At 41.3% G+C, this 25,365-nt stretch overlaps 1 protein-coding gene across 4 annotated transcripts in view; it reads left to right on the top strand.

Annotated features, from left to right (window-relative positions):
* Window positions 1–25,365, top strand: part of pdzrn3b (PDZ domain containing RING finger 3b) — a 251,137-nt gene that overhangs the window by 191,118 nt on the left and 34,654 nt on the right. Inside the window, exon 1 of one of the 4 annotated variants that reach the window (XM_062045815.1) lies at window positions 9,769–9,992. The exons of 2 other annotated variants lie outside the window; for them this stretch is intronic. In XM_062045815.1, the coding sequence (XP_061901799.1) occupies window positions 9,924–9,992 (69 nt within the window). In that variant the 5' untranslated portion in view covers window positions 9,769–9,923. Of the gene's footprint in view, window positions 1–9,768; window positions 9,993–21,482; window positions 21,678–25,365 lie in introns of those variants that run through there. One more of the 4 variants, XM_062045825.1, reaches the window with a different exon arrangement.

The raw sequence follows: 25,365 nt of genomic DNA on the forward strand, positions 1-25,365 counted from the left end.
GCAGACTCCAACCATTCAAATACTTTGTATAGTTCAAGACTTACGGTCATTTGAAAACATCACTGCACATCATAATGGCAGCTACAGTTTCCATATTAAAGATCTAAAAAAAAATATTTGGGAATGTCCGACGGGCCAGATTGAAAAGCTTAACGAGCCGCATTAATTTGCCCAGGTCTGTTATACTGCATACACATGCAATTACAATTTCAATTAATACACATTGTTTAGCATTGTTTAGCATTTAGCATGGCCCTGTGATGAGGTGGCGACTTGTCCAGGGTGCCCCGCCTTCCGCCCGATTGTAGCTGAGATAGGCTCCAGCGCCCCCCGCGACCACAAAGGGAATAAGCGGTAGAAAATGGATGGATGGATGGATGTTTAGCATTTACACAAATATCAGCTAATCGTTCCAGGTATCCATTCCTACTGTTGAATGAATGAATGAATTAATTTGTGATTTTTATTTATTTTAATTTTTTTATTTTTTTTATTTTTTTGTCCTGTCCAGCTTCTCAGGCAACTCATATAGTTGATGTAGATGCCCATATCGGCTGTTCAGATTTACGTTACAAAAGAGAAGTGTAGGACCTTGTGTGTCAGCACGTCCGTGATCTTCTTTTAATTATTATTTATTTTTTTTTTATTTTTTATTTTTTATTTTATTTTATTTATTTAAATTGTATTAATTCATATATTTATTTTTAAAATGTTAAATAATAAAGATAATTATTATTATTATTACTATTTATTTAATTATTTATTTTGTAAATATATTTTATTAATATAATTTTTTATTTTTTCCCCTCTCTCAGTGGGGGAACTCGACAGGGCGGTTGCTGATTAATTTGTGAATGAATGAATGAATTTATTTATTCCGGCAGACATACAGTATATAGCAACACTTCATCACTCTTTGTAATTAGACAGACATGCAACGGCACCCACCGAAAAGGGATCCGGGAAAAAAAGCAAGAATGCTTATCCATGTCCCACCCCTAATTTACAATCAACGTATATGTTGGTTATATAGTCCAAGTTTCAACAGCAGATTTGATGGATACATGACAATTTCAGAACAAAAATAACACATGCTGGAAAACACTTTGTCAATAGCATTGAGCGACCACGAGATTAGCTCCATCTTGCCTGGCTATCTTTCGTCTTCTGAAACCTTGTCTGGTGTGTTATGTCCCTTATTCCACAGTGAGTTCTTTTGCACCTGTGTCCCACAGTTGAGATAATCCAAACAACTAGTCATGTTTTTGATAGTTTCCCAAAAACACATGTTTTTACCGCAAGGTTGAACACTCTTAGGCTAGAAGACAGTTTAATTTATCCGCTCACATTGTGACACAGTTATACCCCCGCTATAGATAACGTTTGAGTCTTGAATGTGGAATTCACCATGTTATGTTTGAATTTCAGGACACCCCTGAGTATATGTGGACCATCTCTGAGTGAAAACAGACTCTGTATATTTGCAGGTAGAGGCCATAAACATAACTTGAAGGCTACTGTATTGGATTATATCATGTAATATAAGAAAATGACTCATTATGAACAGATCATTGGTATGTGCTCTATATGGGGCATAATGTATAATTCTAATTGACTTTTTCTGGAGCTGTTGACTCGGTCTTTCCTCTATCGTGGAGTAAATGTGGCAGTTAAATCACGTTTTACATTGACCTTAAGTCAGTGACGAGACAAGGTTAAAAAAAAATGACTAAACCACACAAAGACGCCAACGTGAGGACCACCTGATCCCACTGCCAAAGTAAAACCAGGACTGTTAAACCGGCCGGCCCCTCTGGGACATTGACCTAGCAGCCCTCATGAATATTAACGATCCAGCCAAGCATAGATCAAATATATACGAAAAGGAGGAGCCTTTGAAATGGTTTTGGTTTGTTCAAACACTGACCCATGTTGTGCTGTTGAGTTATTGTTTGGTCTTCAGAACCTTCTCTCATACGGAGTCCGGACCAGGAATGAATACAAGCTTTAGCCAGAGATCAGCATGTAGTATTAAACTACACAGCACAGACCAGAAAGGCTTTGTCACCTTAAAAGTCAGCAAATGAAATAAGCAGTAAGCAGTGTCTAAACTCAATCTCTGAACACAATGAAGGAGCATGTGGGGATTATTCACCAGCTGTTTGCACTTGAAGAAGCCCTCACTTGACTTTCTTTCTCCACAGTCTATTGCCGCAGATTATTCTTTTAATATGCACATTTTTGCGGCGCGGCAGCATAAAACCCCGAGCACACTTGTTCATATCACAGCGTTGCCTCCGCTTCGAATGGGATAATCTCAGTGTGAAAGAAAGATTAGTCGGACGAGAGAGCGCCAGCTACAACTCTCCGCTGATCCCGGCCCCAGGCGCAACAGTAGCGCTAATGTGAGCGTAGAATTGGTTTTCACGGTACACTGGATGAAAGTTTCTGCCCTACGCCCAACTGAGTTCTGCAGTAATTAGGAATGTTTGCTGAATTCACACAGATACCTTTTAGTTTGCCTTGGGCAAGTTTTTGGCAGCACATGTTGTGTTTTTTGTAAGATCATTGACGTTGTCCAGTTGTTGGTTGGCCGTGAGAAAAATGGGGTTTGCTTTTTATAATATAAAGAAAAACAGATGATAAATAGGAATCATGAGCAGATTCCCTAAGTATCGGTATACAAGCAAAAACTGAATTTACCAAACTTCAATACACTTCTCATTCTGGAAATCTAGAAGTACCTTATGAGATTAGTTAGGTCAGGGTTATCAACTACCATATTTTCCGGACTATAAGGCGCACTTTTTTTTCTCAAAACTCGACAGTGCACCTTATAACCCAGTGTGCCTAATGTACGGAATAATTCTGGTTTTGCTTACCGAACTCATAGCTATTTTATTTGGTACATAAGTGTGACCAGTAGATGGCAATCAAACATAAGAGATACGTGTAGACTGCAATATAATGGCAGTCACACACAAGAGATAGGTCAAGAAGGCAATATGACTCAACTGAACAACACCAACATTTTATATGTTCCATTGAAAATATAGAACATTACACACAACGCTCAAAAATGTATCAAAATGTTTTAGTACAATTTTGGTAAGCTATGATGCCGCACCGCTTGATGGATTGTACGGAGCTTCAACATACGAGTGTTATTATGGTGTGTGTTTAAGGTAAGACATATTATCTGGCGTTTTGTTTCGCAATATTATGTAAAAGCAACTTGTATTACTTTCCGGTACCTGCTGATCTGTATTTGGGATCTGCATAAGTCCTGAAAAATTGCGCGCGTTTGCCGACTTCTTTTTCTCTATTTTCTTGTTATGGGACATTCGTCCTCCGCTGTTGCCATTTCTAAAATAAAGTATTGTAAAGTTCTTACTTATATCTGTCAGTAAACTCGCCATGAAAGCGCTAAAACAAACCGGTGTAGTGAGCTTACATTATTCACCCAAGGAACTTTATTTATTAGAGAGTTCCGGTCGGACGGTTTTTCACGGGACACATTTATGGCGAATGAGGAGATGATTTAAGTAAAGTCTGAATGTCGTTAAAACAGTTAGCTCCATCTTTTGACACTTCTTCAACTCCAGTCCTTGCAAGCTACACCGCTACAACAAAGATGACGGGGAGAAGACGCTGCCGAAGGTGAGCCACGTAAATAAGACCGCCCAGAAAACGGCGCATCCTGAAGCGACTGTCAGAAAGCGGCTTGAAGATGATCTGTGAAACATCATCTATGCAACATTTTGACCAAAGAACCACCATTACATGTTATGTAGACCACAAGGAAGTGTTTTACATTTAGAAAAAACATTATAATAATTTGACTCCTTTAAAGCGCCTTATAATCCTTATAATACATGAAAAAATATTTTTTTTAAATAGACCATTCATAGGCAGTGCGCCTTATAATCCGGTGTGCCCTATGATTCGGAAAATACGGTAAATTGTTTTGGGGGACACATTTCCAAAAAGCTAAGGACCGGGGGTTTCGGACTTATCCCTTCATTAATAATTTTACTCTGTGTTTTGGTAGAAACCAGTGTCATATACGTTAGACATTTTGGACTATTTGTTTTTCAGGACCTTTTACAAAAAAGCTAGTCAAAGATCATCTATATGATGGCAATCTAGTGTTTTCCCAGCACGCACAAGAAAATATATATTGATACAGCGTTGATTATCCATACATAACCTTCGAAACAACGTTGTACAATAGTTGTATTTGTAAAATACTGTTGGTGTCTAACGTTGGATCCACGTTGTTGGTTGGGAAAATAGCAAATGTCAATGGTCAAATCAACGTTGTCAAAAAGCATGTTGTTTCAACGTTGTATTTGTGTTGTAAAATATTGGTTGGGAAATTACCAAAATTCAATGGTCAAATCAACGCCAGAACCCAACAATGATTAAACGTTGTCAAAAAGTATGTTGTTCCAACGTTAGGTTTGAGTTACTCAACATGAGGACCTAATTCAACAAATTCTCAATGTTGTTTTAATTTCTTGTGCCTGCTGGGTTCAAGAAAAATGTTTCTCACAAGTTTTTGGAAGTCAATTTGCGTGCCCCCAGTTCAATAGCCCGAATTATGGAAAAGAGAGGACCTAAAAGGGAACCCTGAGGAACACCACTAGTACAACCAAATATGTGTCTACTGCATCTGAAGTAAACGAGCTACAGCAACACCTTAGTTACATAAATCACATAATGAAAAAAACCTGCCAAAAAAGGAGAGGACTTGATGAACGCCTCAGTTATGTAAATCACAAGTTTGAACCCCAGTGTTGTATGTTTGCAAGTAAGGTTCAAATGTCAATCTAATTGGCCCAAGTTCCTCTGTAAATTGGGAGCTCTATGTATTTTAGGAATTTGCTGCAAAAATGTTTGTTTTGAACCTGTAAGGTGTCATTCCAGGGCTGTATATGCCCCCCTTGCCGCAAGTTGAGTAGCTCTTATTTAGGGTCATAACGGTACATACAGTGCAGTTAATAAAATGAAGTGACAGCTATCACATTAAAAGCCTACTGAAATGAAATTTTCTTATATAAACGGGGATAGCAGGTCCATTCTATGTGTCATACTTGATCATTTCGCGATATTGCCATGTTTTTGCTGAAAGGGTTTAGTAGAGAACATCGACGATAAAGTTCGCAACTTTTGGTCGCTGATAAAAAAGCCTTGCTTGTACCGGAAGTAGCGTGACGTCACAGGTTGTGGAGCGCCTCACATCTGCACATTGTTTACAATCATGGCCACAAGCAGCGAGAGCGATTCGGACCGAGAAAGTGACGATTACCCCATTAATTTGAGCGAGGATGAAAGATTTGTGGATGAGGAATGTGAGAGTGAAGGATTAGAGGGCAGTGGAAGATGCTGTGAGAGGCGGGTGGGACCTGATATTCAGCTGGGAATGACTAAAACAGTAAATAAACACAAGACATATATATACTCTATTAGCCACAACACAACCAGGCTTATATTTAATATGCCACAAATTAATCCGCATAACAAACACCTCCCCCCTCCCGTCCATATAACCCGCCAATACAAATCAAACACCCGCACAACACACTCAATCCCACAGCCCAAAGTACCGTTCACCTCCGTAAAGTTCATACAGCACATATATTTCCCCAAAGTTACGTACGTGACATGCACATAGCGGCACGCACGTACGGGCAAGCGATCAAATGTTTGGAAGCCAAAGCTGTACTCACGGTAGCGCGTCTGCTATCCAACTCAAAGTCCTCCTGGTTGTGTTGCTGCAGCCAGCCGCTAATACACCGATCCCACCTACAGCTTTCTTCTTTGCTGTCTTCATTGTTCATTAAACAAAAGATTCACCAACACAGATGTCCAGAATACTGTGGAATTTTGCGATGAAAACAGACGACTTAATAGCTGGCCACAATGCTGACCCAATATGTCCGCACAATCCGTGACGTCACGCGCAAACGTCATCATACCGAGACGTTTTCAGCAGGATATGTTGCGGGAAATTTAAAATTGCACTTTACTAATCTAACCCGGCCGTATTGGCATGTGTTGCAATGTTAAGATTTCATCATTGATATATAAACTATCAGACTGCGTGGTCGGTAGTAGTGGGTTTCAGTAGGCCTTTAAAACATAAAAGTAAGAAACTAAATGACTGAATCACTTACTTGCAACCAATATAATGTAAACTCCCGTAGTTGGAACATTGTCGAGGTAGTAGTTTGGCCAAAGTTCGGAGTACACCTACGTCTGAGAAATTGTGAGTGAATGAACTATGTTGGTAACTGAATAACTGTGCATTGAAATGCACTGAGTAACTAGAGCCTACACAGTCTGACTATTAACGCAGTCGTCTTAAGGATGTGCTGCTTTCCTACAACCGCCCTCCTACTATTACCCATGCCTTGAGACCTTGCTACAATATGTGGTCAATTGAAGCAATCCATCACATGTCAAGGAATTGGCAGGATTGCAGCAGTGTTGAACAAATACTGCAAGGATGTTACCACTCTTTCACCTTGTATGTCATATCCTAAATTCCTGTAAAGTCAAACTCTAATCGCGTTTTCCGTGACTGTCTCGACTGGACATTTATCTCCGGTCGGTAACTTTGCATGGGAATAAACCGCAGGACCGATGCCAGGTCTTACGCAGCCAGGCGAGTTGTCCACACGTAGGGCAGTGGCCAGGGTTTGTCGCGGTGCTTCGGAGGCTCCACTGGGTAAAGTTGGTCTGGCTAAGCTCTAGCATGTAATTTATTTGTTTTTCCCTGGCTTCGAATGGCATGACTTTATGGAAAAATGCACTGGGATTTAATTGTTTGCTTTTTTTTTGATGGATTAGCGTACTAAAGTCAGCGCAGTTTGTGTGAGTATCAAACCACTACTATGGTGGATATTCCTTTTCCCAGTACTCATGGTGAGAGGATGAAATAATTCAAAGAAGCGTCTGTTCTCAACTTCAAGCGCCGACCCAAATTACGGAAATTATAACCTACATAAAACACAAAATTTCTCTGACACATTCAACACAAAAACATGCATATAAAAAAAGGTTGTAGCTCAATGCTAATTTACAAGGAAAATCCCATGTACGTGCTAGTGATTAGCATTATCTATTATATACATTTCGAACACCTCAAACTACAACCACTAAATGGACAACTAAGCTGTACTTAAACCAGGCCTGGGCAATTATTTTGACTCGGGGGCCAAATTTAGAGATAAAAATTGTCTGGGAGCCGGTATATCTATTTTTAGGAACACTAATACAAAACCTCACAATAGCTTCTAATTAAATGCTGAAAACGTTATGACAGACCGCCTTAAAAAACGGAACGGAATTGTAATTTTTTTTTTTTTACTGAATGAGACACCCAAAATGTACATGAAAATAAAGAACGTGGGATTTACAATATTAACTATGAACGATAAAACATTGAATATTGACAACATATGAACGTCACACCCACCCCCTCGATCGACATATTTTACAATCAAGCGAAACGCAGTAAAAACTCAATAAACACAGCGAAAAATGAACGCAAAAGGTAAAAAATAAACCCACTTACAATCGGATACATCTGATATATCACTAAGCTTTAGAACTTTGTTGTAAAAATCTCCTTCCGCGCCTGACCCCGACACCCGCATTTCAGGCTGGCCGCTCTGGAAACTTACCATAGTAACTAGTATATTATGCAAAAGTGGAGATTCCAACCATTGAAATGCTTTATTTAGTTCCAGATTTATAGTCATTTGAAAACATCACTGCACATCAGCTATTAGAGAGTTACGGTCGGACGTTTTTTCACGGGACACATTTCCGGCGTTGTTGTTGCACTAGTGAGCCACGGATGAGAAGAAGCTGCTCCTTTATTGATTGAAGTAAAGTCTGAATGTCATTAAAACAGTTAGCTGGCTGTCCAGAGTCGGGATCCGGGGTGGACCGCTCGCCTGTGCATCGGTTGGAGACATCTCTGCGCTGCTGACCCGTCTCCGCTCGAGATGATCTCCTGCTGGCCCCACTATGGACTGGACTCTCACTATTATGTTAGATCCACTATGGACTGGACTTTCACAATATTATGCTAGATCCACTCGACGTCCATTGCACCGGTCGCCCGGGGGGGGGTCACCCACATATGCGGTCCTCTCCAAGGTTTCTCATTGTCATCCCATTGGGTTGAGTTTTTCCTTGCCCTGATGTAGGATCTGAACCGAGGATGTCGTTGTGGCTTGTGCAGCCCTTTGAGACATGTGTGATTTACGGCTATATAAATAAACATTGATTGATGATTGATTGATTTCCATCTTTAGACACTTCTTCCACTCCCGTCATTGCACGCTACACCGCTACCACAAAGATGACGGGGAGAAGACGCTGTCGATGGTGAGCCACGTAAATAAGACCGCCCACAAAACGGCGCATCCGGAAGCGACTGTCAGAAAGCGGCTTGAAGATGATCTGTAAAACATAATCTATGCAACATTTTGACCAAAGAACCACCATTACACGTTATGTAAACCACAAGGAAGTGTTTTCCATTTAGAAAAAGAATAGAGATGTCCGATAAATGCTTTAAAATGTAATATCGGAAATTATCGGTATCGGTTTCAAAAAGTAAAATGTATGACTTTTTAAAACGCCGCTGTACGGAGTGGTACACGGACGTAGGGAGAAGTACAGAGCGCCAATAAACCTTACAGGCACTGCCTTTGCGTGCCGGCCCACTCACATAATACCTACGGCTTTTCACACACACACATGTGAATACAATGCATACTTGGTCAACAGCCATACAGGTCACACTGAGGGTGGCCGTATAAACTACTTTAACACTGTTATAAATATGCGCCACACTGTGAACCCACACCAAACAAGAATGACAAACACATTTCGGGAGAACATCCGCACCGTAACACAACATAAACACAACAGAAAAAATACCCAGAACCCCTTGCAGCACTAACTCTTCCGGAACGCTACAATATGCATCCCCCTCTACCCCCAACCCCGCCCGCCTCAACCTCCTCATGCTCTCTCAGGGAGAGCATGTCCCAAATTCCAAGCTGCTGTTTTGAGGCATGTTAAAAAAAAAAAAAAAACGCACTTTGTGACTTCAATAATAAATATGGCAGTGCCATGTTGGCATTTTTTTTCCCATAACTTGAGTTGATTTATTTTGGAAAACCTTGTTACATTGTGGGCATCACAACAAAATTAGGCATAATAATGTGTTAATTCCACGACTGTATATATCGGTATGGGTTGATATCGGAATCGGTAATTAAGAGTTGGACAATATCGGAATATCGGAATATCGGCAAAAAAGCCATTATCGGACATCTCTAAAAAAAATATATAATAATAACACTCCTCCGGTGCGCCTATTGTATGAAAATAGACCTGACTAGACCCGCTCATCGGCAGTGCGCCTTATAATCCGGTGCGCCCTATGGTCCAATGTTGAATAAAATCGTTCTAATTTGCTGTCTGGCAATGAAAACTGTGTCTTGAGGGCAGGCATTGAATGAGCTTCCTAGTCATGCATAAACTCCTTATGTTATACATTGATTCGGACGTTATCCGTCCGAATGATAGCGTATTATTAGCCCCATGGTATTACCATTCAGGAGTTAGCCTCGGCTCATGAATAATCAATGAGTGGCTGTTGAATAAACATGAGGGGGTGCATATAGCGCCGCTCGGGCTCCGGCCACCAGTAGTTCAGCAGAGGGGCTTGGCGAGAGGGAGCATGTGAGGTGAGGAGGGGGTGGGGGAGCGTGTTCGAGACAAGCTGCTCGGCCAAACAGAGGCAATCATTCCAGACAGGGAAGGAGATCTGCTTGGTGTCTGTTGCTGCCCGAGCAGCCGCAGGGGGAACCTGCATGGTGTGACCTTCCTCCACCATGGGATGCAGCCTCTGTGCCCTGCAGAAGCCCGAGGAACATTACAAACTTCTCTATGAAGTCTGCAAGGTACCGTACCCACCCCGCCTGCCCCTTGCAGGAGTCGCTCGTGCCAGGTTTCTCCCGAGTTGTTTCTCAGCAGCCTGCTCGCCTTGTGGGAAGGCTTCAACTCGCCGCGTGGGAGTGGGGAGTGAAGCGGGTTTGGTGGTGCGGCTGAGCGGCCTGAACTCCCGGCCGCGAGGGGTCATCGCGAGGTGGCGCGCTTTGCTTAAAAGGGAGAGGGTGATGAAGAGGTGACAGCTCTCTCAATGTGTCCGTGCGAGCGCTGCCCACCTCCTCATTGTCACCCCCGATGCTGACTCCGCGCTTTCCGCATTTAACCCCCGGTTTGACTTTTACTTAAGTTGATATTTAACGTCTCACTGCTTGGTTTGCACTTTTTTTTTTGTCAGGCGGCAGGCAAAACAAGGACCCTGAACAGGTCTTTAAAAATGATGCGATGCTAGGGTTTGATTGATTGATTGAGACTTTTATTAGTAGATTGCACAGTACAGTACATATTCCGTACAATTGACCACTAAATGGTAACACCCGAATAACACCACGTTAATCAATTCATGGTAGTGACCAATGTTCCCTCTAATTTTTCATGTTTGTGAGCAAACGCACAAACTCCCTGACGTGCAAACTGTGGCCACACCAGTGTCACACCTGTCCCAAACCTGACATCATAACAATTTAAAATGTTTTATTAAAATAATTTTCTGATATAAGTGATTTTGCCCTTCTTACAATGACAATAACAAAAAAACATGTTTTTCATGACCTATGTCCGGGGTTGGCAACCCGCGGCTCTAGATCTTTATCGCCGCCCTAGTGGCTCTCTGGAGCTTTTTTAAAAAATGTATGAAAAATGGAAAAAGATGCGGGGGAAAAAATTATTTTTTTTGTGTTAATATGGTTTCTGTAGGAGGACAAACATGACACAAACCTCCCTAATTGTTATAAATCACACTGTTTATATTAAACATGCTTAACTGATTTGAGTATTTGGCGAGCGCCGTTTTGTCCTACTAATTTTGGCGGTCCTTGAACTCACCGTAGTTTGTTTACTTGTATAACTTTCTCCGACTTTCTAGGACGTGTTTTATGCCACTTCTTTTTCTGTCTCATTTTGTCCACCAAACTTATAACGTTGTGCATGAATGCACAAAGGTGAGTTTTGTTGATGTTATTGACTTGTGTGGAGTGCTAATCAGACATATTTGGTCACTGCATGAATGCAAGCTAATCGATGCTAACATGCTATTTAGGCTAGCTATATGTACAGATTGCATCATTATGCCTCATTTGTAGGTATATTTGAGGTCATTTCGTTTCCTTTAAGTCCTCTTAATTCAATTTATATCTCATGACACACTATTTGTATATAACATGGCTTTTAATTTTTTGCGGCTCCAGACAGATTTGTTTTTGTATTTTTGGTCCAATATGGCTCTTTCAACATTTTGGGTTGCCGACCTCTGACCTATGTGCTAGTATTGTACGTCTGGCTGCGGGTCCTGCCTTTAAAAGAAATGTTACCCCTTTCAGAGATTACATTTAGTTCCTGTAACTGTCTGTCTGTAAAATACATCTTTTTTTTTAGCATTTATGAAATCTAGTGACAATTTTTCGTGAATAATATCCTTAGATTAAAATTCTTAATAAATGGCAGTAAAATAAGCACACATCTGATTGAAGAGTCAGAGTGTTACAACCTGGCATTTACACTTTGTGTGGCGTTGGGGTTGTCCGACTTTTTGTGTGGCCATAAACGCAGCTAAGTGTCATGAGTGCGTGTGTTGGTGCAGGTGAGACAGAGCAAAGCGGCTTCTGTTGAAACGACGGATGTCAAAGTTGGTTTAAAGGCCTACTGAAACCCACTACTACCGACCACGCAGTCTGATAGTTTATATATCAATGATGAAATCTTAACATTGCAACACATGCCAATACGGCCGGGTTAACTTATAAAGTGCAATTTTAAATTTCCCGGTTGAAAATGTCTATGTATGTTGACGTATGCGCGTGACGCCAATCGTTGAAACGGAAGTATGCGGACACATTGAATCCTATACAAAAAACTCTGTTTTCATCTCAAAATTCCACAGTATTCTGGACATCTGTGTTGGTGAATCTTTTGCAATTTCTTTAACGAACAATGAAGACTGCAAAGAAGAAAGTTGTAGGTGGGATTGGTGTATTAGCGGCTGACTACAGCAACACAACCAGGAGGACTGAGAGATGGATAGCAGACGCGCTAGCCGCCGAACTCACCTTAACTTCTTCCGTCTCCGGGCCGGCGACCGCATCTGTGATCGGGTGAAGTCCTTCGTCGCACCGTCGACCGCTGGAATGCAAGTGAGCACGGGTGTTGATGAGCAGATGAGGGCTGGCTGGCGTAGGTGGATAGCTAATGTTTTTAGCATAGCTCTGTGAGGTCCGGTTGCTAAGTTAGCTTCAATGGCGTCGTTAGCAACAGCATGGTTAACCTTCGCCAGGCTGGAAAGCATTAACCGTGTAGTTACATGTCCATGGTTTAATAGTATTGTTGATCTTCTATCTATCCTTCCAGTCAGGGGTTTATTTCTTTTGTTTCTATATGCAGTTAAGCACGATGCTATCACGTTAGCTCCGTAGCTAAAGTGTTTCGCCGATGTATTGTCGTGGAGATAAAAGTCACTGTGAATGTCCATTTCGCGTTCTCGCGAGGTGGTTTAAAATACAAATCCGTGATCCACAATAGAAAAAGGAGAGAGTGTGGAATCCAATGAGCCAGCTTGTACCTAAGTTACGGTCAGAGCGAAAAAAGATATGTCTTGCACTGCATTCTAGTCCTTCACTCTAACGTTCCTCATCCACAAATCTTTCATCCTCGCTAAAATTAATGGGGTAATTGTCGCTTTCTCGGTCCGAATTGCTCTAGCTGCATTGAAAAGAATGGGGAAATGTGAGTAGCCTTTCAACTGTTGACGTCACGCTACTTCCGGTACAGGCAAGGCTTTTTTTATCAGCGACCAAAAGTTGCAAACTTTATCATCGATGTTCTCTACTAAATCCTTTAAGCAAAAATATGGCAATATCGCGAAATGATCAAGTATGACACATAGAATGGATCTGCTATCCCGGTTTAAATTAAAAAAAATCATTTCAATAGGCCTTTAAGCCTGGTTTGTATTATAGCAGAAAATTACCAGTTTTTATAGATAAAGTTTTTTTTACTCATGTTTTTTGTGTGGTTACAAACAGTTTTGCTCAATAAAGTGATGGATGGAATTCCTGTCCGTAAAGTGTCTCGACAGACGATAATTGAACTGTGTTGACAAAGATTGTTTTATTCATGCGGGCCACCCATGTTGTCACTTGTCACTCATAGAGTTGCATTGCAAAATCATACAGAATAAATTGTATCATCATATTTAATACAATGATTTTGTCGCATTAAGTAGTGCTGTCAACTGAGTATTTTTTTATTCAGATTAATAACACTTTTTTTAATTTGGATTAATCACAGGTTATACTTAATGGCATATTTCCTTTTAAAAAGACCCAATATTTGAACACACATGCAATTTTACATTCTTTAAATTACCGTATTTTCCGGATTATAAGGCGCACTGCCGATGAAGGGGTCTCGTCAGGTCTATTTTCATACAAAAGGCGCATTAAAGTGGTCATATTATTATTTATTTTTTGTAAATGTAAAACGCTTCCTTGTGGTCTACATCAGTGGTCCCCAACCTTTTTTGCACAACGGACCGGTTTAATGTAGGCATTATTTTCAGGGACTGGCTTTCCACTTGTGCCAGATAAAAAATAAGTGCATGAAAAATACAACTCACTATAACACTAAATTAGTGGGAGCTCTGGACTTGTGTCTTTGCAATGAGATGCAGATGGAAATCAGCCTTTGGCTACAATCTGTCACATTTATATTTGAAATGCTCATTATGTGCATTGTATCATGTCACAAAGTTTTAACAAATATAACAAATGGCAACTCCCTATAAGGAAATGTATTATACATCTATAAACAAGCTTATTGGTGTCGTTTATAAATTATTTTTATTATTGTAGCGTCCCAGAAGAGTTAGTGCTGCAAGGGGTTCTGGGTATTTGCTCTGTTGTGTTTATGTTGTGTTACGGTGCGGATGTTCTCCCGAAATGGGTTTGTCATTCTTGTTTGGTGTGGGTTCACAGTGTGGCGCATATTTATAACAGTGTTAAAGTTGTTTATACGGTCACCCTAAGTGTGACCTGTATGGCTGTTGACCAAGTATGCGTTGCATTCACTTGTGTGTGTGAAAAGCCGTAGATATTATGTGACTGGGCCGGCACGCAAAGGCAGTGCCTTTAAGGTTTATTGGCGCTCTGTACTTCTCCCCACGTCCGTGTACACAGCGGCGTTTTAAAAAGTCATAAATTTAACTTTTTGAAATCGATACCGATCATTTTGAAACCGATACCGATAATTTCCGATATTACATTTTAAAGCATTTATCGGCTGATAATATCGGCAGTCCGATATTATCGGACATCTCTAATTATCAGTATAAAGTGCTAAATGAAATAGTTTTCCTTGTTATAACGGCCGGTACGTTTTTCTGCTTTAAAAGTGACACCTGAAGTCGCTCAATATGTCAAGAATTTGGCGGATGAATGTCCAATAATTTGCTTGTGACCTCATTTGCCCCCAGAGCGAGCAACATGCAGTGCAAGTTAGTATTATTTATTATTTTTTAATGACTTTACAAGACAACCTATTATATGTCTAAGTGACTTCAGAGTTATCCTCACATTTGGTCCGATTTTTGCATATTGTTTTCCCGTGTTTACTTTTCCTTCCTTTATTGCCACTTCCTGCTGTGAGCGCTGGTTGAGCACACCTGCCCCGGTGCGGTGATTAGGAGGCACACCTGTCGGGAGGACTAATTAGAAGGGCTTATGTAGCAGTGTTGCCTGCCTTTCGACGCTGGTGCATCGTGGTGCATTGTGGTGCATTGCTCGCGTGCACATTGTTAGTGTTGAGTTCTGTTATTGCCTTGTGTAGTTCTTTTTTTTTTTTTTTGCCCACTGCAAGTTGTGTGCTCTTCAGCCATGTTAGTGCGTCCTTGTTTTTGGGTCGTTAAATCTAATAGATTTTCTGGGTTGATGACAAAAATGCCAAACTGCAATTATGATGTTTTCATATGCCCGCACTTTTCCTATGATTTGGTTACTGATAAAAAAGTGTAGAAATGTAGTGTTAATTTTCAAAATGTTATTTTGGGGCTTGCGTGGCAGCACTTTCTGCTGATAGAAATGTTCCTCTTTATTTTGTTCAGTTTTTCAGACCATAGGGCGCACCGGATTATAAGGCGCACTGCCGATGAATGATCTATTTTGTATCTTGCACACATATATAGGGCGCATTAAAAGCGTCATATTATTTTATTTTTTTTCTAAATGTAAAACATTTCCTTGTGGTCTACATAACATGTAATGGTGGTTCTTAGGTCAAAATGTTGCATAGATTATGTTTTACAGATCATCTTTAAGACACTTTCTGACAGTCGCTTCCGGAATGCTTCGTTTTGTGGGCGGTCTTATTTACATGGCTCACCTTCGGCAGCGTCTTCTCCCCGTCATCTTCGTTGTAGCGGTGTATTGTGCAAGGACGGGAGTGGAAGAAGTGTCAAAAGATGGAGCTAACTTGTTTTAATGATATTCAGACTTTACTTCGATCAATAACGGAGCAGCATCTCCTCATCCGGAAACAACAACACCGGAAATGTGTCCTGTAAAAAACGTCCGACCGGAACTCTAATAACTAAAGTTCCTTGGGTGAATAATGTAAACTCACTACACCGGTATGTTTTAGCGCCTTCATGGCAAGTTTACTGACAGATATAAGTAACAACTTTACACTACTTTATATTAGAAATGGCACTAAAACATTTACTACTGAAACATTTCGATAGATTTTTGAGCGCCGTGTGTAATATTGTATATTTTCAATGGAACATTTAAAATGTCTGCGATGAGGGGGCGACTTGTCCAGGGTGTACCCCGCCTTCCGCCCGAATGCAGCTGAGATAGGCTCCAGCAACCCCCGTGACCCCAAAAGGGACAAGCGGTAGAAAATGGATGGATGGATGGCATTTAAAATGTTGCCGTTGTTTACATGATTTATCTCTTATGTTTGACTGCCATCTACTGGTCACACTTATCATTACACCATGTATCAAATAAAGTAGTGTAGCGTCCCGGAAGAGTTGGTACTTCAGGGAATTCTGGGTATTTGTTCTGTTGTGTTTGTTATGTTGTGGTGCAAACATTCTCCCGTAATGTGTTTGTCATTGTTGTTTAGTGTGGTTTCACAATATAGCACATATTTATGACGGTGTTGGCGTTGTTTATATGGCCACCCTTCGTGTGACATGTATGGCTGTTGACTAAGAATGCCCTTAAATGGAGTGTTCAAATTCAACATGAACATTAAAATTGGTTATGATCATACAGACTGCGGCTTTTCTTGATATATTAAATGGAAGACCATTTTCACCCCGTACAGGGCTATAAAAGAATTGGAGGTGGTTAAGCTCTACCAAACGTAGTGCGCATAATGTAAGGAATATCGGGTTTTGAAGAAGAAAAAAAAGGGTTTTACGTGCCGCTTATAGTCTGGAAAATAAGGTAAATGAATCCAGTTTTTTGTGTTGAGTCTATCTATATTAGACCTTTTGGGACGTATTAGTAAAGAAAACTTACATTTTACTTAAACGGTGCAGTCAGACAAAAAAAACTAAACCATTCGATTTTCCTTAAGTGGGTATGTCCTTCCTTTTTTTTGCACGTTGACTGAGAGCCAAGAACAAGGTTCTTTCACTGTTTCATTGTTCTTTGTCAACTTTAATTGGAAGCACACGTCCCCGCGCTGCTTTATTCATCTCCTGGTGTTTGGATTGAGGTGCCAGTGTGGTGTAATGAGTGAACACACAGACTTGTCTTGGCAGCACGATGGATGACGCTGACAGACTGTGTTGCCTGGCTTAGTTTGGCAGTTTCTGCTACACTTTCAGATCTTTTTTTTTTTTTTTTTTTGCTCCTTCTTTTCATCCCTAATGGACCACGACCAAGCATTTTCATCCCATCACACCAAATTACATCCCCATTTACGTCCTCGGGTGGCGGCTGCTTTTAAACGGATGTAATGATCGAGCTCTCTCTGGGGGTCGGGATGAAAAACGGGTTCTTCCGGCAAAGGTGTGCCTTGCCTTTCTCAAAGGAAGGATACCATACGGCAAAACACTCTAATAAATGAATTACGAGCGCTAATTTGGAGGCCATTTGTCCTGCCGCTCCTCCACCCGCAGCTGATGAGTAATAACAGCATGATATGACCTGTTAATTAGGTCAGTCGCTGCCTTTGTTCTCATTCATCTTGGGTCATGAAGAATAATGATCTACCCGGCCAATAATCTCATGATTCTCTTCATACAACAGTTTTCGATTGGTTAGATAGCCCGTAGACCAGGGGTGTCCAAACTACGCTAGCTTTCGAATTCATCTTAAATACCAGGCTGCTACATATTTGGTGCCATGTGAGGAAATCCGATCGATGACCCTTGAAAGCGCTTTGAAATAATAGCACAGCATTTACCTGTATGACACGATTCAAAACAACCTTCTCTAATCATGGTGCAAACCAAACAAAATGCTACTAACATAAAGGTCAACGCACATGGTCACACATAATATATATGTATTATGTTATGGTTGTGCTTATTGTGGTTGCGGTACATGGTGCAATGATAAGTGTGACGAGTAGATGGCAGTCACACATAAGAGATAGGTGTGGACTGCAGGTTGACACCTGTTCAATAAATGATTAGAGATGTCCGATAATGGCTTTTTTGCCGATATTCCGATATTGTCCAACTCTTAATTACCGATTCCGCTATACGATACCGATATATACAATTGTGGAATCAACACATTATTATGCCTAATTTTGTTGTGATGCCCCCGCTGGATGCATTAAACAATGTAACAAGGTTTTCCAAAATAAATCAACTGAAGTTATGGGAAAAAATGCCAACATGGCACTGCCATATTTATTATTGAAGTCACTAAGTGCATTATTTTTTTTAACATGCCTCAAAACAGCAGCTTGGAATTTGGGACATGCTCTCCCTGAGAGAGCATGAGGAGGTTGAGGTGGGCGGGGTTGGGGGGGCGGGGTTTGGGTAGCGGGGGGTGAATATTGTAGCGTCCCGGAAGAGTTAGTGCTGCAAGGGGTTCTGGGTATTTGTTCTGTTGTGTTTATGTTGTGTTACGGTGCGGGTGTTCTCCCGAAATGTGTTTGTCATTCTTGTTTGGTGTGGGTTCACAGTGTGGCGCATACTTGTAACAGTGTTGATGTTGTTTATACGGCTACCCTCAGTGTGACCTGTATGGCTGTTGACCAAGTATGCTTGCATTCACTTGTGTGTGTGAAAAGCCGTAGATATTATGTGATTGAGCCAGCACGCAAAGGCAGTGCCCTTAATGTTTATTGCCGCTTTGTACTTCTCCCTACGTCCGTGTACCATGCCGTACAGCTGCGTTTTAAAAAGTCATAAATTTTACTTTTTGAAACCGATACCGATTATTTTCGATATTACATTTTAGAGCATTTATCGGCCGATAATATCGGCAGCTCGATATTATCGGACATCTCTATAAATGATGGGAGCAAGTACAGGTAAACAAACAATACCAAAACGTTGATGTTTCATTGAGAATATAAAGCATTACACAGGGCACTCACAAATCTGTCAGAAGTAGTCAGACGTACTGTGCTTCAACATACGGGTATTTTGGTGTGTGTGTGTGTGTGTGTGTGTGTGTGTGTGTGTGTGTGTGTGTGTGTGTGTGTGTGTGTGTGTGTGTGTGTGTGTGTGTGTGTGTGTGTGTAACTACCCCAAAATGGTACCTTTTTAGGAAACATTATCTGGCATCTTGTTTTGGTCTATTATACAAAACCAACATCTCTTACCTATTGTTGCCTGCTGGTGTGCATTAGGGATCTCCATAAGTCCCGAAAATTGTGTGCGTCCGCCATTGTAGTCTGCGCCGTTGTCAATAAGCTCCTTTTTTTTTCTCGTCTATCCTCTTGGTGTGGGAGAGAATTACATTTGTCGCGGTTGTGTGTAGGTGTTGTTAATCTGGACCCCAGGATGCAGAGATGACAGGCGAAGTGCATGTAAAAATGTATTTAATGACTAAAGAAATAGTGCATTTGGGAAGTGCACAGAAATGTGTTAAGTTAAAGTACCAATGATTGTCACACACACACTATGTGTGGTGAAATGTGTTCTCTGCATTTGACCCATCCCCTTGTTCACCCCCTGGGAGGTGAGGGGAGCAATGGGCAGCACTGGTGCCGTGCCCGGGAATCATTTTTGGTGAATTAACCCCCAATTCCAACCCTTGATGCTGAGTGCCAAGCAGGGAGGTTGGTAAAATTGGAAAAGTCGGCAAAAGTCCCCAAAATGTTCAAAATACTTACCCAGGTTTGAGTGCCACAAGTTCCGCCGCCGGCCGGGATGCCCAAAATGTCCTAAACGCACCCAGCAAAGTCCCACGGGAAGTGGGGGAGAAAAGTTGGAAAAAGCGGCAAAAGTCCCCAAAATGTTCAAAATACGTACCCAGGTTCGAGTGCCACAAGTCACGCCGCCGGCCGCGCAAGTCCCGCCGCCGGCCGGAATGCCCAAAATGTCCAAAACGCACCCAGCAAATTCCCACGGGAAGTGGGGGAGAAAAGTTGGAAAAGTCAACAAAAGTCCCCAAAATGTTCAAAATACCTACCCAGGTTCGAGTGCCACAAGTACCGCAGCTGGCCGGGATGCCCACAATGTCCAAAACGCACCCAGCAAAGTCCCATGGAAAGTGGGGGAGAAAAGTTGGAAACGTCTGCAAAAGTCCCCAAAATGTTCAAAATACCTACCCAGGTTTGAGTGCCACAAGTCACGCAGCTGGCCGGGATGCCCACAATGTCCAAAACGCACCCAGTAAAGTCCCACGGGAAGTGGGGGACAAAAGTTGGAAAAGTCAGCAAAAGTCCCCAAAATGTTCAAAATACCTACCCAGGTTCGAGTGCCACAAGTCACACAGCTAGCCGGGATGCCCACAATGTCCAAAACGCACCCAGCAAAGTCCCATGGGAAGTGGGGGAGAAAAGTTGGAAAAGTCGGCAAAAGTCCCCAAAATGTTCAAAATACCTACCCAGGTTCGAGTGCCACAAGTCACACAGCTAGCCGGGATGCCCACAATGTCCAAAACGCACCCAGCAAAGTCCCACGGGAAGTGGGGGAGAAAAGTCGGCAAAAGTCCCCAAAATGTTCAAAATACCTACCCAGGTTCAAATGCCACAAGTCACGCAGCTGGCCGGGATGCCCACAATGTCCAAAACGCACCCAGCAAAGGCCCACGGGAAGTGGGGGAGAAAAGTTGGAAAAGTCGGCAAAAGTCCCCAAAATGTTCAAAATACCTACCCAAGTTCGAGTGCCACAAGTCCCGCCGCTGGCGGCGCAAGTCCCGGGATGCCCAAAATGTCCAAAACTCACCCAGCAAAGTCCCACGGGAAGTGGGGGAGTAAAGTAGGAAAAGTCGGCAAAAGTCCCCAAAATGTTCAAAATTCATTTTTATAGTCTTTGATATGACTCGGCCGGGGTTTGAACTCACAATCTACCAATCTCAGGGCGGACATTCTAACCACTAGGCCACTGAGTACACTGCAAAAAGTCAGTGTTCAAAAACAAGAAAAAAAAAATACAAAAATTAGGGGTATTTTATTGGAACTAAGCAAAATTATCTGCCACTAGAACAAGAAAATGTGGCTTGTCAAGACTTTCCAAATACCTTAAAATAAGTATATTCTCACTAATATTAACTGTACTACTATGTGAGTACGTATTTTTTCTAATGTTTCATTGAAAATAAAACAGCAAAGTCCATTTGGCTGTCATCTGTTTTAATATGAGACACAATTGTGTCAAAGTCATGATTTTTTTTTCATGCTTGAAATAAAAAATGATTACTTTAAAAAAGTAGTTTTATACTTGTGAGTGTTTATGACACAGCTTTGCAGCAGTTGATATTCTAGTTTCAAGCATGTTTTACTCAATATAGGTCATAAAATCTCAGTAACAAGAGACAGTAACTGAGATCATTTAGGACCAAAACACTTAAAACAAGTAAAACACTCTAACATAAAATCTGCTTAGTGAGAAGAATTATCTTATCAGACAGAAAATAAGCAAATATCACCCTTATTTGAGATACTTCATCTTACTTAGATTTCAGTTTTTGCAGTGTAGGCACACAGTCACAAGAAGCGTGGGAAAGCTATGCAACATGAAGGTACAAAGAGAAAAAACAGGTGAACGGGCTAGCAAAAAAAAGCAAACTGATTGGCAACCAGGAACAGGTGTATCCAGATTGCCAATCCGGGACAGGGGAGGGAGCCATCTTTCAGACAGAATAGGTATTTGTAAAAAGGACGCACACAGGAAATGGAACCAAAGATAAGAGCGCTGGACAGGGAACAGAAACTAATAGTAATTGTAAATCATGCGATATCATAACAATAGTGTCTTTTTTCAAATATTTCAAAAGCCAAGCAAGAAGGAGCATTGAAGTGGTTTTGCACAACTTCCTGCAGTCTTTTTTTTTTTTTACCGCCTGGAGGTACTCTACCAACAAATCACTCTAACGTCAAATTTGGCGAGAGTGTGATTATTTTTGGCATCAACTGCAGAAAAATGTGCATTTTTAGGGCTATGAACGGGCTCACACAGAAAGCAAACTGATTGGCAAACAGGAACAGGTGCGTCCTTATTCCTAATAAGGGACAGGTGAGGGAGCCATCTTTCAGACAGGATAAGCATTTGTAAAAAGGACGCAAACAGGAAATGGAAACAAAAATAAGAGAAAGTAATAGTAATTGTAAATCATGAGAGTATACCAGTCTTTTTTCAAATATTCAAAAGCCAAGCAAGGAGCATTGAAGACCGTGTTTTTGCACAACTTCCCGCCGGCTTTTTTTTATTAACCGCCAGGAGATACTCGTTCAACCAATGACAAATCCCTCTAACTTCAAAATTTGGCAAAAGTAGGATTATTTTTGGTCCTCAACTGCAGAAAAATATGCATTTTTAGGGCTAATAAGTAGGATTCAGTCAATTGGCTCAGGTGTTGTCTGAAAAATAGATGCCCCAAACCCTCACCTTTAGGAGTTCCTGAGCACATATTTTGATCAAATCATTACAACTTGACTACTACTCAGGTAGTTTGTTTTGCCAAAAGTCAACGCTTGATACCTAAACAGTGTTTGATGTTGAAGACAAAGGATGTGGGATAATAAAATGCAACAAAATAAACCTCCACGATCCCTTCGATGTGTTGGATCTGCTCGGAAAAACGATTGCCAGCGCTTCTAAAATAAATACAATTATTAATGATAATAATAATAATAATAGATTTTATTTGTAAAAAGCACTTTACATTGAGTAAACAACCTCAAAGTGCTACAGTGTATTAAAAAAAATAAAAAGATAATAAAAAATTAAAAGAACTAGAACAGCCAAATAGCTAAAACTAGTATGCATATATCTAAAAAAAAAAAAAAAAAAGGTTTTTTTAAAAAGAAGTGTTTTTAAGCCTTTTTTAAAAGCATCCACAGTCTGTGGTGCCCTCAGGTGGTCAGGGAGAGCGTTCCACAGACGGGGAGCGGCGGAGCAGAAAGCCCGGTCTACCATTGTTCGTAGCTTTGTCCTCGGAGGTTGGAGGAGGTTAGCCTGTCCGAAGCGGAGGTGTCGTGTGGAGGATTTGGGGGTGAGTAGTTCTTTGAGGTAGAGGGCGGCATTTCCATGGAGGCACTGGTGGGTTAGTAGGGAGACTTTGAATTCAATCCTGAGTGGAACAGGAAGCCAGTGAAAGGATTTGAGAGTTGGTGTGATATGGTCATATTTCCGCACTCTCATCATATTAATGTATTATTATTTTTTTTTGACCCCGTTTTTGGTGAGTTTCATGTATATAAACCTTTCATTGAGCAATAAAACGCGAGTAATTAAGGTATTTAATTGCATGCGCTGATATAATTTGGTACAGGGATAGAAGTGAGCGCTCGTAAAAAAAAATTATAGTAAATGACCGTTGATCTTTAAATGTTATTGGGCTTGTTTAATTAAAAGGTTACTAGGAATACTAACGAGGTATGGAAATGAGATTTTCACTATCGTAGACTATATCACTAAAACTGTGTGCAATAAGCCAATTGAGCAAACATTATTAAGATTTATTATGATGGTGTTCTAGAGAATTGTTCCCCCTTTTACATTGTGACCATTAAAAATCCTAGCCTTTGTCAGCCACGGGGCTCCCTTTTTGAACTTGACCCTCAGTCCTCTCTTGAAAGCAAAAGGTAAGCACCATGCAGGGATGCAAGTTGAGCTGCTTTTGTCAGGGACTATATGGTACAAGCTTGGAGACTCAGTCTGACTTAATCTCTCCCAAAGCACCCCTGTGACGGCCGCGGCTCTTTGAGGACCCGAAGCTTAATTGGAGCCCTCAGCCAAGGATGACAATCGATGCTCGGATCCACACTGGGTCAGCTTAGACAATTGTTTGTTGGCTCAGTCCTTGGCTTTATTCAGTCTCTACCGACTCATCCCCGTCGTCCTTGCCCAGGAACATCATTGTACGCAGAAACGGTTCATCTGCTGAGCAATTGGAGCTTCCCAGGGGCCAGTGCCTACCTCGTCTCTAGAATCCAAGTCGTCGTTTTGCCAGATTAAATCTACTGAACAGTCTGGCAAATTGAGACGTTTATGTTAGACGCAGCCAGCCATCTGCCCCACTGTCAGACACCACCGCCATCAAAGCGGTGACTAAAACACACATGACTCTCCTATGGATGCAGCTCCGTAATGAGGCTTGACGCTGAGGGTGTCGAGTGACAAAGAAGGGATCATAATCCCCGAGTGAGGCTACCGAAGCCTGACACTATGGCTTTTTTAATAACGGCCTGTCTTGCCGTCACATCTGTTAAGACACCGGAGCAGGTGGTCTCTGCCGTGGGGGCGCCGGAGTCCACTTATTGTGTGTTCAAAGCACATGACGGAAAGATCACAGTCCCAACCGTGGGCATGCAATGACCCGCAAACAACCTGCATACAGTCATGGTCAAAAGTTTACATACACTTGTAAAGAACATAATTGTCATGGCTGTATTTTTGTTTCATCGGACCACAGAACTTTCCTCCAGAAGGTCTTATCTTTGTCCCTGTGATGTCAGATGAAACAAAAATGTAGCTGTTTGGCCACAATACCCAGCAATATGTTTGGAGGAGAAAAGGTGACGCCTTTAATCCCAGGAACACCATGCTTACCGTCAAGCATGGTGGTGGTAGTATTATGCTCTGGTCCTGTTTTGCTGCTAATGGAACTGGTGCTTTACAGAGAGTAAATGGGACAATGAAAAAGGAGGATTACCTCCAAATTCTTCAGGACAACCTAAAATCATCAGCCCGGAGGTTGGGTCTTGGGCGCAGTTGGGTGTTTCAACAGGACAATGACCCCAAACACACATCAAAAGTGGTAAGGTTTTTGGAATCGACTTCCCAAAGTCCTGATTTAAACGTGTGGACAATGCTGAAGAAACAAGTCCATGTCAGAAAACCAACCAATTTAGCTTAACTGCACCAATTTTGTCAAGAGGAGTGGTCAAAATTTCAACCAGAAGCTTGTGGATGGCTACCAAAAGTGCCTTATTGCAGTGAAACTTGCCAAAGGACATGTAACCAAATATTACCGTATTTTTCGGACTATAAGTCGCAGTTTTTTATACTCAGGAGCGACTTATGTGTGAAATTATTAACACATTACCGTAAAATATCAAATAATATTATTTAGCTCATTCACGTAAGAGACTAGACGTATAAGATTTCATGGGATTTAGCGATTAGGAGTGACAGATTGTTTGGTAAACGTATAGCATGTTCTATATGTTATAGTTATTTGAATGACTCTTACCATGATATGTTACGTTAACATACCAGGCACGTTCTCAGTTGGTTATTTATGCGTCATATAACGTACACTTATTCAGCCTGTTGTTCACTATTCTTTATTTATTTTAAATTGCCTTTCAAAAGTCTATTCTTGGTGTTGGGTTTTATCAAATCAATTTCCCCCAAAAATGCGACTTATACTCCAGTGCGACTTATATATGTTTTTTTCCTTCTTTATTATGCATTTCCGGCCGGTGCGACTTATACTCCGAAAAATACAGTAACATTGCTGTATTTATACTTTTGACCCAGCAGATTTGGTCACATTTTCAGTAGACCCATAATAAATTCATAAAAGGACC

The sequence above is a fragment of the Entelurus aequoreus genome, linkage group LG01 (genome assembly GCF_033978785.1).
Source record: "Entelurus aequoreus isolate RoL-2023_Sb linkage group LG01, RoL_Eaeq_v1.1, whole genome shotgun sequence".
NCBI lineage: Eukaryota > Metazoa > Chordata > Actinopteri > Syngnathiformes > Syngnathidae > Entelurus > Entelurus aequoreus.